Below are 13,510 nucleotides of genomic sequence, written 5' to 3' on the forward strand. Positions count from 1 at the left end.
GGGCTGCGTGGATTTACTTTTCAGGGCGTATGGTCAGGCCTGCCCCATAGGGCGGTGGTGCAAAGGGGCAATTGCACTGGGACCTGGTGATTTAAAAGAGCCCGGGGTTTCTGGCTGCCACCACTGCTCCTGCACTGAGTCCTTTAAATTGCCACTGGAGCGCTGCCACGGCTCCGGCCAGCGCTATGGGCTGGGGGCTGAGGTGGGCACGCTGGGCTGGCTGTCCTCAGCCTTGCCCCTTCCCGGAACAGTGACCTGGGCCCTCCTCCCCCACACCTTGCCAGGCGCCCCCGTGTATGGCGTGCCTCTCACAGTCCTTTGGAAGCTCTCCAGGGTGTCTGTACAGATGCAATGGAAATACAAAGCATAGTACGTCCCCAGAGTAGCCCTAACCAGGACAGCTTGTTCAAATCCAAGCGGAACGGTCAGAAACGCCGAGCTGCAATTTCCACTACAGACACATGAGTAGCATCTCTGGGGGCCGAGCTGGGCACCCGTAAGCAGCCAAGAAGCAGAGGCCGCTCCATGGAAAACTTGCTTGCATGCTTTTCCGGAGAGACAGCTGTCTCCAAGCAGCTACTATCTCTGAAGCACTGACACATCAGCTCTCAGAGAATGCCTGGGCCAGCCAAGTGCCTGTCTTGGCTACTCCCAGGCTGCTGTGTGGGGATCTAGCTAGCAAACCTCTGCGTGCTTTCAGCCGGGCCCTGTCTTGGGGTCCCTAGGCCCACTCTTGAGGTGCTGATCCTCAGTTGAGCATCCCCCCTCCTGAGACCTCACAGTCCTTGGCTGGCACTGACCCCTCCGGGTTTTCCACAACACGCCCCCTCCCAAAGCTCCACCCAATGGTATGAGGCTTTTGGTTTACAGCCAGGGCCACCCATGGATGCGAGGGAGGGAGGGAGGATAAAGGGGGCAGCTGCCCCAGGGGCCGGTGATTTAAAAGTCCTTTAAACTTCTGCCCCGTGCGGTGGGCATCTCTGAAGGGCTGGCTGGGCTGTCCTGTGGCGGAGAGGAGGTAGGCATGGCCCTGGTGCTGTTGAAAGTTTTACAGACTGCAGCAACTGCCTGCCGGCTGCTGAATGACCGTGTAACCTTGGAGGGGCTAGAAGTCTCTGGCCTTCTCCAGTGCCTGAAAAGCCCTACTCCCCTAGAAAAGGAGCTGGAGACCCAGTGTTTCCGCAAGGATTTCACAGGGTCACCCTCCCCAGGTGCAAGTCCCAAAAGGAACTAAAGAAATGAATTAAATAACTTCATAAAATCTTACGATGAAGAAACAACGAATCATCTCATTTTTACAGTATCACGTGGGTAGTTTCTGACCCACAGACATTGTCTTCCTGGCGGCAACAACAAACAAAAATAAAGGGAAAATAAAAAAATGAAGGTTGAGCAGTTCAGCCCACGGAAAACGCAGGGAGAAGAACCGGAGAGGCCCTCAAAGCTCAGGGTTAGTTCATCCAAGTCTCCGTGAGCATCTTTGGTCACCAAAGTGGCACCATATGTGGAGTCTGAAACATCTCCCCTCGCTTGCTTGTAGGAATCCTCACCTGGAACCCAGGCAGCATCCGCTGTGGATCACGGCTAGACAGCCAGCTCACTGGGTGGGCATACTCAGGATTGGGGGCCGAATTTGGCCCCCTAAGCATTTTCTCCAGCTGATTAGCTGACTGTGCAAAGCTCCCCTGCACCGCCCCTTGCTCTGTCCTTCAGTTTGAGCTACTCCCTGCATTCTCCTGCTAGCTGTGCAGGGAAGGGGGGTGGAGGGGACAGGGCAGAGCTGAAGTCAGGGTGTTCTCCTGCCCCTGTACCCTAATTCTGCAGAGCAGGGATCTTAGACAGAGACCAGCCAGGGCACTCTGGCCCCACGCCCGAGGAGACCCCTGCCACTCCATGCTGCTGCCTCTATCTCAGAAGCAGCAGTGGGGGGTGCCAAGCTGGAGCTGGTCTGCGAGGGAAGCCAGTTTAAAAACCAGCTCCCCTGGCGGACCAGCTGCCTGTCATCCCGTGGTGGCAGCAGCCCCTGTCCAGGGAGGCCTGGTGTGAGCTAGAACTGAGCCTGGCTGCTTGCTTGCCTAGCTCCTAATACTTTTTAAATGCAGAGCCACAGCAGGAGTCGGTCCCGGGACTGAGCCAGGCTGTGAGCCTGCCTCCTAAAACATTTACTGGCAGGGGGTGGGGGGAGAATGCGCGCGGTCTGTAGCGTTAACCAATACACGTTTGCTTATCCGTACATTGACCACACTAATATATCCCTACATCAAAGGACAGATTTCCCTTAGACACATGGGGGTGACTTCTCTGAACTTAGCCAGCACACACATGCTCTGTGTCACTGTCACACATACACACTGCCACACACGCTCTCTGTCACTGTCGCACATACACACTGCCACACACGCTCTCTGTCACTGTCACACATACACACTGCCACACACGCTCTCGGTGTCACTGTCACACATACACACTGCCACACACGCTCTCTGTCACTGTCGCACATACACACTGCCACACACGCTCTCGGTGTCACTGTCACACATACACACTGCCACACACGCTCTCGGTGTCACTGTCACACATACACACTGCCACACACGCTTTGTGTCACTGTTGCACATACACACTGCCACACACACTCTCTGTGTCATTGTCGCACACACGCTCTGTGTCACTGTCACACATACACACTGCCACACACTCAATCTGTGCCAAAGCCTGACTCACACTCAAACAGGGTGGCCAGGTGTCTGGTATGGACCTGGACAGTCCAGTGTTTGCCCCTCCTGTCCGGTAAAAAAATCAGAAAATCCCAGACCCCAAATACCGGACCCCTGACCCTGGACCCCTGACCCCAAATACCAGACCCCTGACCCTGGACCCCTGACCCCAAATACCAGACCCCTGACCCTGGACCCCTGACCCCAAATACCAGACCCCTGACCCTGGACCCCTGACCCCAAATACCGGACCCCTGACCCCTGACCCCGTGTCTGACCCCGGGCCGGGTGCAAGTCCCGGGTCTGGTTTTTGTTCTTTGCTCAACAACTCTGCCCCCCTCCCCACGGGGGTTTCGTTCCGGGGGGGGCGGTTTTTGTGGTTCCACGGTCCGGCCCCCTGCGCCCAGCGTCTCCCCGCAGCCCCAGCCGGACCGCGCCGCCCCCCCCCCGCTCAGACACCAGCGCGCAGGCGCACCAATAGCTCCGCCCACAGCCCCCGGCCTGGCCCCGCCCTCCTGGCACAGGGAACTACAACTCCCGACAGGCCTTGCGGCGCGGGGCGGACGGGGAACTGCGCTTCCCATGATGCACCGGCGCGGCGCGGGGACACGTGGCTGCGGGCGAGCGGCCGGGCATGGCGGCGGGGGGCGAGCGGCGCGGCGGCCTGGAGCCCGGCCCGGACCCGGCCCTGCCCCTGCTCCCGCTGCTGCTCGCGCTGCTGCTCGTAGCGCTGAGCCTGCGTGAGTCGCCGCTGGGCCCCGGGACCCCCCCGGCCAGACCCCCCGGGGCCCAACCGGCCCCCCCCCCCCCCGGCCTGCCCCGGGGCCCAACCGGCCCCCCCCGGCCTACCCCCCCCCGGGGCCCAACCGGCCCCCCCCGGCCTACCCCCCCCGGGGCCCAACCGGCCCCCCCCGGCCTGCCCCCCCCGGGGCCCAACCGGCCCCCCCCGGCCTGCCCCCCCCGGGGCCCAACCGGCCCCCCCCGGCCTGCCCCCCCCGGGGCCCAACCGGCCCCCCCCGGCCTACCCCCCCCGGGGCCCAACCGGCCCCCCCCGGCCTACCCCCCCCCGGGGCCCAACCGGCCCCCCCCGGCCTGCCCCCCCCGGGGCCCAACCGGCCCCCCCCGGCCTACCCCCCCCGGGGCCCAACCGGCCCCCCCCGGCCTACCCCCCCCCGGGGCCCAACCGGCCCCCCCCCCCCGGCCTGCCCCGGGGCCCAACCGGCCCCCCCCGGCCTACCCCCCCCCGGGACCCAACCGGCCCCCCCCGGCCTACCCCCCCCCGGGGCCCAACCGGCCCCCCCCGGCCTACCCCCCCCCGGGGCCCAACCGGCCCCCCCCGGCCTACCCCCCCCCGGGGCCCAACCGGCCCCCCCCGGCCTGCCCCCCCCCGGGGCCCAACCGGCCCCCCCCGGCCTGCCCCCCCCCGGGGCCCAACCGGCCCCCCCCGGCCTGCCCCCCCCCGGGGCCCAACCGGCCCCCCCCGGCCTGCCCCCCCCCGGGACCCAACCGGCCCCCCCCGGCCTGCCCCCCCCGGGGCCCAACCGGCCCCCCCCGGCCTGCCCCCCCCGGGGCCCAACCGGCCCCCCCCGGCCTACCCCCCCCGGGACCCAACCGGCCCCCCCCGGCCTACCCCCCCCCCGGGGCCCAACCGGCCCCCCCCGGCCTACCCCCCCCGGGACCCAACCGGCCCCCCCCGGCCTACCCCCCCCGGGACCCAACCGCCCCCACCCCGGCCTGCCCCGCCCCCCAACGGCCCGCCCCCCCCGGGACCCAACCGGCCCCCCCCCAACTGGTCCCCCCCCGGGACTCCCCCGGCCTGCCTCCCCAGAACTGCAACCTGCCCCCCTGGGCACCCTGGACTGGCACACGGGACCCCAGCCTACCCCCCGGACCTGACCCCCTGGGATCCCGCCCTTCCTCCTCCGGGACTCCAACCTGCCCCTGGCACTATAGCCCCCCCCATGCTAGTCTGCCCTGCCGCTGTCTGACATGGAGTTTGGGTGCAGGAGGGAGCTCGGGGCGGGGGGTTGGGGCCAAGTGCGGGCGCTACAGGGAGGCTCTTACCGTGGGTGGCTTGGGCCCTGGTGGGCCGCCTGCCACAGCCTCGCAGTCTGGTCATCGTGGCTCTGTTGCAGTGGACTTTCCCAGTGTGGTCCATGAGATTTCAGTAGGGATGTGAGCGGTTAACTGGTAACTCGCCCTTACCGGTTCCAGTTAACCAGTGTGGGCGGGTTTGATCCATTACATGGAATTTGACATCCCTAGTTTTCAGGGAGATGTGGCTACATAGCAATGCAGAAAAGTTAGCATGAGCTGTTTTTACTAGAGAGAGTTAGGAAACAAGGGTGGGACCTGCACAATTGAATCAAGTGGTATTTCACGTGGACTCAGTGGATTGTTCCTCTGGAATAGGCCGTACCACACGGGGTTAGTACAGAACTCCAAGCCAGCTGACCTGCGCCGGTGCCTCCAGAACACCCACAGCAGGGTTAGGTGAAAGGGATAAGACCTCAGAGCTGTGTCGAAAGCCTAGACTAATGCTTCCGCTGATGCAGCATTGCAGGGCCAGGGTTGGTTTGTACAGATTCACACTTGGCCCTGTGCTGTGTCTTGAACTCCCCTCTCTCCACAGTGCTTTGGAAATTCATCCAGGGCAGGAAGAGCAGCCGGAGGGGGGTGCTTCTGATAGGCCTTTGCGACTCAGGGAAAACGCTGCTGTTTGTCCGCGTAAGTACGGTCCGGGGGGGTTGGCATTGCCACTGCTGAGCTGGGGGCTGAGGCTCTTCTCAGGCCGGTTTAAACGGTTCTGTGGCACGTGTGCGGAAGGGGAGCCCTTGCTTGACAGTCAAACTTTCAGGGACAGTAGGTTCTGCTCCATGGCACCGCGGACACTAACACCTTGCAGTGAATAGCTCCGTTTTGCTGGGCGTTAGTGAGTCGGTTACTGGCCACGCCATTGATTAAGGGCAGGTTTTTACGAGGAAGGCCTCTCTAGCTGCAGACCCGCAAGCCTGCCTGCGCACAAGGACTGCACAGAAGACTGAGGGCAGGTTGGGAAGGGGATCTTGGTGCAGTCTTAATCTTAATCTTTCCTCATGTTCCAAAAGCCTCCTCTTTTTGCCCTTTTTTGACTTCTCTCTGTCCAGGAACCTCCTGTCAGTTTACCATTTCCTGAACCAGACGGCCCATCCTTTTGCTGAGCTCTTAGATTTCATTAAGTAGAGAAAACATTTTCTCTGACGCTTGGAAATAGAATTGATTTTTCTTCGCCTTGTTTTTATTTTTATAGCTGTTAACGGGCAATTACCGAAACACCCAGACCTCCATAACTGACAGCTCTGCTGTTTACAAAGTCAGTAACGACAAGGTAAGCAGGCACTGGTTTAGATTCTGCGTAAAACTCACCAAGCTTGGTTGTGAATTGGTGGCTGTAGCATGTACAACAAATACACCCTGCTTCTGCATGCGGAAGTGCAGGCCTCCGCACAGTTAGACTGAAGCTGTAAATCTGATTTGGTGTCATCTCCTCCAGCTTTGTCTAAACTGGAACTAGTCTGCCTAAAACGTCACTTGGTTAGTCTGAGCTGGGTAGACTCTCCCTAGAGAGGTTTGGACAATTCCAAGAGGGAAGGGCAGGCACTGAAGGTTTGTAGGAGGTTTCATTTCTTCCCTGTTTGTCTTTGGCTTTTTTGGCTCCTCTCTTCAAAGTGGCTCAGCCTAGAAAGTACAGATTTGTGAGTAGTTTTTTTGCATTTATTTCAAACGATTAGGCCTTGCTGTAGGTTGCCGCAATGTCAAATGTAATTTTTAAAAGATTTAAATTAAGGAAGCTGTATGCTTAAATAATTGAATTACAAATTAGGGAGTTAATTATTTATCCGTCCTGCAGAATGCTACTTTATGGATGGGTCCTGCAGATTTAAAGACCACAGAGTAATGCGGTGGCAAAAGACCCCCACGCTTTGATTGGGGCTGTTGTAGAAACTGCCAGCCTGCCTGTCCAATAAGTGGCAGATCCTGGGCCTGGCTGCTGCAGGACTTGTGCGCAGTCCTTGCTCTGTAGATTGGCCATGGCTGGCAGCATGGCTTGATTACCCTGCCCGGCGTGCCTGCGCGGGTCTGTGGGTTAAATATTGGTGGGTCTGTTACTGCTTCTGGTTCCTGTCCAGGGCTCCAGCGTGACGCTGATTGACCTCCCAGGGCATGAGAGCTTGCGGCTTCAGTTCTTGGAGAAGTTCAAAGCTGCGGCCAGGTGAGTGGCCAAAGGACCGGGCACGGGGTGTGGATGCTTCAGTCTGCGAAAGGAAAGAAGCCAAATTCCGACGTGCAGGCTGGGCTGGGGAGCGAGGAGGGAGGGAACTGAGCGCGTCTGGAGCACCAGACAAGTGTAACGAGTCCAAAAAGGAACGTGCAGCCTCGTCCGTTTCCTTCGCCGTTCCGCGCCGGGCCTGCTCGGCTGTGCCCGCTGGGGGCAGGCTGGCACTGCGGCGTGTATTTCTGGGGGCAATCGAAGGAGGCTTCTGCTCACCTCTGTCTGCACGTGGCAGGGGTTACTTCATGTGATGAGCAAGCAAGGCGGGGGGGGGGGGCTATCCAGCACGCTGAACAGGGGGTCAGAAACTTGCCTAGGGCACTGAATCGGCCAGGTGCTCGTGCAGAGCCTTGCCTTTCCTGCAGCCCCTCCTCCCCACAGTGGGCGCTGATCAGCCTTGCACAGCTTACTGTGCGCCCCGTTGTGCAGGCGGGACCTGGCAGAATTGCATTTGGTTCAGCAGATTCCAGACATCTGCGGAAGGGGGCAGCTTTGAGTTCGGGGACTCGCCCCGGGGGGCAGCTCCTGGCTGGGTTTTGGACATTAGCTTTCTGACAGCACCAGCAAAGTGGAACCACAGAGATTGGGGGGGGAGGGCACTGCTGAGCTCTGGGGGGCTCTCCGCACCCCAGCCTGGTGCACTCTGCTCCTTGGGGCGCCTCGTGCGTTTTACAGCGGATCGTGCCGGTGAGGTCAGGCCAGGAGCCCTGCTGAAAGCTGTTCTCGCCCTGGCGCTCAGTCCCAGTGGGAGACGTGCTGGTAATTGTCACCCTGACCGGTGCTGCCGGCACAGAAATGTGCTGCTGGGGAGCGTCCGTAGTGACCCTGGCCAGAGCTCTGTGCGGAGGCTTGGCCCCTGCTAACGCCACGCGTGACCGTCCCTCCAGGGAGGAGGTCTCGGCCGCAGGGCGCTAGCGCGTGGGCTCCCTGTTCCGCAGAGCGATCGTGTTCGTCGTGGACAGCGTGGCGTTCCAGCGGGAGGTGAAGGACGTGGCGGAGTTCCTGTACCAGGTCCTGACAGACTGCACCCTGCTGAGAAACGCGCCGCCACTGCTGATCGCCTGCAACAAGCAAGGTACTGGCCTCTAATTGGGGAGCGACGGCCACGTGTGGCCAGAGTGCGGATCCGGCTTCCTGAACCTGCAAGCCCCGTGAGACCGGAGCCCTGTGAATAGGGATGTTAACCGGTCAGCCTGCCCTTGCCAGTCAAGTCTGCTGGGGGCCCGGCATCCCATGGCTGCGGCGTGGCAGGGCTGGGCAGCGAGGCCAAAGCTGCCACGTACTCGCTGCAGCGCTGTCGTTTAACCGGTTACCAGTTTTAACGTCCCTGCTGGGAGCTGCAGCGTCGCCTCGGGAACGAGGCCCTTGGAGCGCTAGTGACGCGGCAGAGAGCTGTCTCCACCTGGCAGGCGCCCGCGGCCCCTCCGGCAGGGAGCTCTAGCGTGGGAACTGCGCAGGGCGCCTGGGCATGGTCCGTTTCCTGTGACATTCGAACGAGCTTCCGGCGTGAATCTCCCGAGGCAGCTACAGCCCCCCGAAGGGGCTTTGCTGTGGCTCTAGCTCTGGCCTGTCTTAGTCCGCCCGTGGCCCTGGCGGGAGCTCAGGGTGCTACCCTTCCAGCCTTGGGGCTTGCGCCAAGCGCTCAGCCCCACGGAGCCGCTGCCCCGCAGCGCCGGAAGATAATGCTGCTGTTGCAGGTGCAGTTTTTTACACGGCTTTTTCCCCCCTAGATGTCACAATGGCGAAGTCGGCGAAGCTGATTCAGCAGCAGCTGGAGAAAGAGCTGTAAGTGTGGGCGGCGTTCGTTGGGCGTCTCCGTTCCGCCGCCGGGATCCCCCCTCGGACCCTCTCTTGTGCGTGCACGGCCGTTGCACGGTGCAGACCGGAGCAATACCTGAGCTAGGAAAACGGGGGCGCTGGCCGGTGACTTCCGGAGGGGTGCGCTGCTGCAGGGAGTGGGGTGCGCGCAGGTTCCTGAGCACACGGCCGGAGCTCGGCGGGGTTCCAGCGAGCTCCGAGCACGTCGGGGAGGACGGAAATGCAGCTGCTCCTGGCTGTAAATCCAGACCTGCTCTTCCCGCGTTCGAGGGGCAGAGGGAAGCTCTGTGTGCGCTCGGCTGCTGAGGGTTAAATCAGCCGCTCCGATGCCTTGGCCGGGGCAGGCGGGGGGCCCCTGGTTTCTAGCGGAGCCTGGGCGGTACGGTCAGTCCAGGCCCCGGGAGTCGGGTTCGGGGCTGGGTTTGCGCTGAGAGCCCCGGCAGGAGGCTGCAGGACCAGCTGACTGACCGCCCCCTCCCCCACCACACCCCTTTCCGCTCACGGTGCGTTCACACGCTCCAAGGCTGGAAGGGGCCATGGATCCTCGTGTCTGAGCCAGGCCAGGGGAGCGCCTCCGGACCATTCCTCCCACCCCTCCGGTCTGGGGCTGGGATGCTCAGGCCGCAGGACACAGAGCGGGAGCGTGCGGTCCCGGGAGGGGAGGGAGAGCTGGGTGAGGGCTGGAGCGCCCCTCCTCCCTTAGTCGGTTAACCGGTGACACCGCTTCTCCGGGCAGAGGGGATTTTCCATCCCCGGGAGGGTAACAGTCGCTTTCTGGCCGCCCGCAGGGGAAGGGCCCTCACCAGACCATGCTGCGCCCCCCCGGACGGGGGAGTTCCAGGAACTGGGGGCGCTGCAAATCGAAACGTCACCCAGAATCCCCGCGGGGGCAGCCTCCGGCTCACTAGCCTGAGTTCACTTCCCGTCTCTCACTGGCCTTGGAGGGGTCGTGCGACGTGACAGTCGTGCGAGGGAATCAGCCCTCTTCTCTCCTCCTCCCTCGTGGCAGGTGTCACGAGCTCCTCCACGAAATCTCCCTGCTGCTTCGGGGGGACCTGACAGCTAGGGACTGGCCAGAGCCCAGCGCTTCGTTGCACAGCTCTTCCCGGAGAGCTCTTGGCCCTGCCAGCCTGGGCAGGAGCGTAGCCAGTAGCCGCCTTGTCGGGCTTTCGGGGCCCGGGGGAGGCTGCACGAGCAGCAGAGCAGCTTGGTGCTCGGCACACGCTGTCCCTGCCGCGGGCGAACCGGGGGCTTCCTTCTTCCCGGGGCTCGGGGCCGAGTGCCTGGTCGCAGGGCCGGAGAGGAAGGCTTGTCGGCGCGCTCACAGGGGTCTCTGCTCTCTCCCCTGCGCAACAGCAACACGCTGCGAGTGACCCGCTCGGCCGCGCCCAGCATCTTGGACGGCTCGGCCTCGGGGGGCACCGCTCCGCTGGGGAAGAAGGGCAAGGAGTTCGGCTTCTCGCAGCTGCCCATGCCCGTGGAGCTGGCGGAGTGCAGCGCCCGGGGCAAGGCGGAGGACGGCAGTGCTGATCTCGAGGACGTGGAGAAGTGGCTGGCCAGGGTGGCCTGAGAGCGGGGGCGGGAGCAGCAGAGGGGCGAACGGGCGATGGACACGGGACGTCTGGCGCCGCTGGGTAACCGGGCTGTGGAAAGCGCTCCCCGTGCGGGGCGGGGGTTCATCCACCTGTGAACAGCTGCAGGGTGCGTAGGGCGGAGGCAGCCGCCACGTGGGGTTGTGTGGCTGGCAGGGCGATCTCAGGATCGGACGCTGCAGCTGCTCCTGCTTTGCTTGGCGCCTCGGCCCTGCTCGCAGCCGGAGCCCTTCCCCGCCCTGTCCTCGCTGGGACGCGGCCACCGTCACCGCGCCAGCTCTGCGGCGCCACTGGCCGACTGCGCAGGCTGCCTGGAGAGCCCTGCCTGCTCCAGAACGGCCCGCGCCTTCCTGGGGCCGTGGCCCGCCTGGTACTCCCTGGCCTGCCTGCCCTTGCAGAACGGCCCCCGCCAGATCCCACGGGCCACGTTTTCAGCCGTGCGTTGCTGGGGCTGGACTCCTGTGTAGATGGGGCTGCTGAGCCGGTTGGCTCCAGTCCGGGCACTGGGCCGCTTGGTTTCTGCGGGGGGCGCTCATGCGTGCGGGCACGTGGCTTCTCCACCCCAGTGCCCTGGTTTGTAATGTGCCCCTCCCGCCTGGAGCAGTATCTGGAGCAGCAGTGCTCCCCGTGGCCTGAGTGACCCCGCTCAGCGCTGCAGCCTGCTTTGGGGGCGCCTCTCCGTGCGGATGTGCCCCGGGTTCTGCGTGGCTGGTTCCTGAGGCTCCCCGTGGGCCTGGGCTCCCCCGCCTGCCCACAGAGGGGGGAGCAGCCATTCCGAGCCAGGTGTTCCTGCGGCAGGTACTTGCTGACCAAGGGGAAAGCAGCGCGAGTTTCCCAGCTCGTGTCGGGCGTGTTCCCGGTAGCGCGGGGCTGGCTCGGGTGGGCCCTCGCTGTGCGTTAGCGCGTTGTCCTGTCGCAGCCTGCTGTGAGCTCGCCCTCGGGTCTGGGCCGTGCCGTCGCTGGCCTGGGGAGCGCCCGCAAGCAAGCGTGCAGGGGAAGGGCCGTGTGCACGTGGCGAACTGTCGGCGGCAGTGCTGGCCGAGGAGCCGCTGCGCCCTCTTGCTGGCCTTTCTGGTGGGTTTCTCCGTTCCCAGCGGGCCTGTCCTGCCGTGCCCCGGCCCGGCCCCCGTGCTGTACCCGCTCAGCAGTGCCGTTGCTGGGTTTCTTGGGGAGGGGCTTGGGGCTACCTGCAGCCCAGCAGCTCGCTCGGTCGAGACCTTGCCCCTCACAGCTAGGCTGGAAGAATTCCCCAGGTGAACGTTGGGCCTGGCACACGTGCCCCTCACAGCTAGGCCTGGCACACGTGCTTCCCTCGCCCGCTCTTGCGTGGGTCCCTTGTGGCCGTGCCGCGCACGCGGCCCCTCAGCCTGGCTGGTGCCAAAGGGCACGGCCTGCGTCCACATGCGCTCCGCTGCGTTGAGGGGAATACAGGCCTTCCGGCTCCGCTTTGGGGGACTCCTTCCGGGGCTGCTCGGGTGTAGCGCAGGCTGCAGACGGAGGGATGCCCAGGGACTCGCTAGCCAAGCGCTTTTGCTCGCCTCAGTTTCAGGTGTTGCTGCAGCCCCGGCTTGCCTGTCGCGCTCTGAATCGGGTCAGCCTGGGCGCGCTCTGCTCTGCCGCTGGGCCCGCGATGCTGCAGCAAGGAATAAAGAGCTTGTGCGCTGTGACCCTTTGCTACCGGGGCCTCTCTTGGCTGGAGGCAGCTGAGCCCCAGCGCCCAGGACCAAGGGCCTAGGAGCCTGCGCTTGCCGTGAAATTATTCTCGTTACGTGTGTTACTGAAATAAAGAAGTTTGGCTAAACGTTGTGTCTCCTGAGTGTCTGATGTAAGTAATTTGCACTGCTGGCCGGTGGGGGGCGCAAGTGGATCTGGACCACCGGGAGCGGGGGGGCGGCGGGCAGGGAAGGGTGGAATGAAAACCACCTGGCACGGTTAGAAGGTGGGGGAAGGGCTTGCTGGGTGGGCAATACTAACCCCCCCCCCCCAGTTCTCCCTGTGGGCCCTGTGCCCAATGAGAACACCGGGCGGGCATGGCAGAAATCGCCCCCCCACGGCACCTACTGCCGCGAGGCGTCGGGGAGCAGGACCAAGAGCCGGGGCCCGCGAAGAGGCCCCCAGCTTGTGCGTGTTGAGGGCTGCGCACGTCGGCGCGTCTGGCTGGCGGGCTCGCAGGCCTGGCTGGTGACCTGGCTGCCTGTGTCAGCAGAGGGGCGGACCTGCCCGTGTGCGTGGACTGGCTGCTGCGCGGGAGGGACCAGACCGAGATCTGCGCGTGGCTCAGCTGTGCTGTGCCAGCCCCTCGGTGCACTTGGATTAACGGAGCCATTTCCAACGTTTTGGGCCAGAGGCTCTGGGCTCCCCCTCCCCCCCACTTTCTAGGGTGCTGAGGAGCCCCAGGAAGCCGGTTGGGAACCTCTGCTGGCAACTAGCGGTTGGAACAGCCTTGGGCAGGGGGACCCAAATGGCTCCTTGGCCCTCGTTCGCTGGGCCAGAGCCCCTGGGGCCTGCTTTGGCCTGGCGGCTCTGCGGGAGTTTGGTTCACGCGCACGGCCCCTGCTTTGCATCCTGCCTGTGTCCGGCCTGTGAAACCCCCGGGCGCCTTTCTCGCAGCCTGGCCTGGAGCCCAGCTGAGCAGGGGGTCAGGGTCCCAGGCCAAACCCCAGCAGTGTTGGGTAGGGGCTCGGCGGGCGAGGGTGTAACCCCCTCAGCTCCCAGCCTGTGCAGAACGGCGCCACCCGCACAGAGCCAGAGGCTGCTTGCTGTGTGAGGTGTGAGCCACGGGTACCCCAGCCCCTCCGTGCTCATCGGTCGCTTGGTGACCGGGCGCGGCCAGGGCAGGGGCAGTGTTGAGTTCCTGCCTTAGTGAAAACCGCACAGTTATTGGCAGAAAGGAGAGAGGGGCTAAAGCCACGTTGTCTCCAGCGTTGAGGGGCAAGTTTCAACCTGCCTTAAGCCTGGGGCGACCGGCTGACTCCCTAGTTTGTCCGTGGCCGCACCTGGCTGAGCAAGACTGCGAAAGCCCCGGTCCCTGCATAGAACCTGCAGGCAGGGAGGGCATTGGGGGGGGCAGC

General features: G+C 63.8%; 1 protein-coding gene across 1 annotated transcript; it reads left to right on the plus strand.

Annotated features, from left to right (window-relative positions):
• The first annotated feature begins 3,297 nt into the window (after positions 1 to 3,297).
• SRPRB (SRP receptor subunit beta) lies at positions 3,298 to 12,240 on the plus strand. The gene is made up of 8 exons (XM_075937216.1): positions 3,298 to 3,457; positions 5,350 to 5,444; positions 6,007 to 6,084; positions 6,887 to 6,969; positions 7,968 to 8,104; positions 8,760 to 8,814; positions 10,204 to 11,674; positions 11,732 to 12,240. Exons 1-7 carry the CDS (start codon positions 3,352 to 3,354, stop codon positions 10,415 to 10,417), a joined length of 768 nt encoding a protein of 255 aa, XP_075793331.1. The 5' UTR covers positions 3,298 to 3,351; the 3' UTR covers positions 10,418 to 11,674; positions 11,732 to 12,240.
• Positions 12,241 to 13,510: the final 1,270 nt, after the last annotated feature.

The sequence above is a fragment of the Pelodiscus sinensis genome, chromosome 10 (genome assembly GCF_049634645.1).
Source record: "Pelodiscus sinensis isolate JC-2024 chromosome 10, ASM4963464v1, whole genome shotgun sequence".
NCBI lineage: Eukaryota > Metazoa > Chordata > Testudines > Trionychidae > Pelodiscus > Pelodiscus sinensis.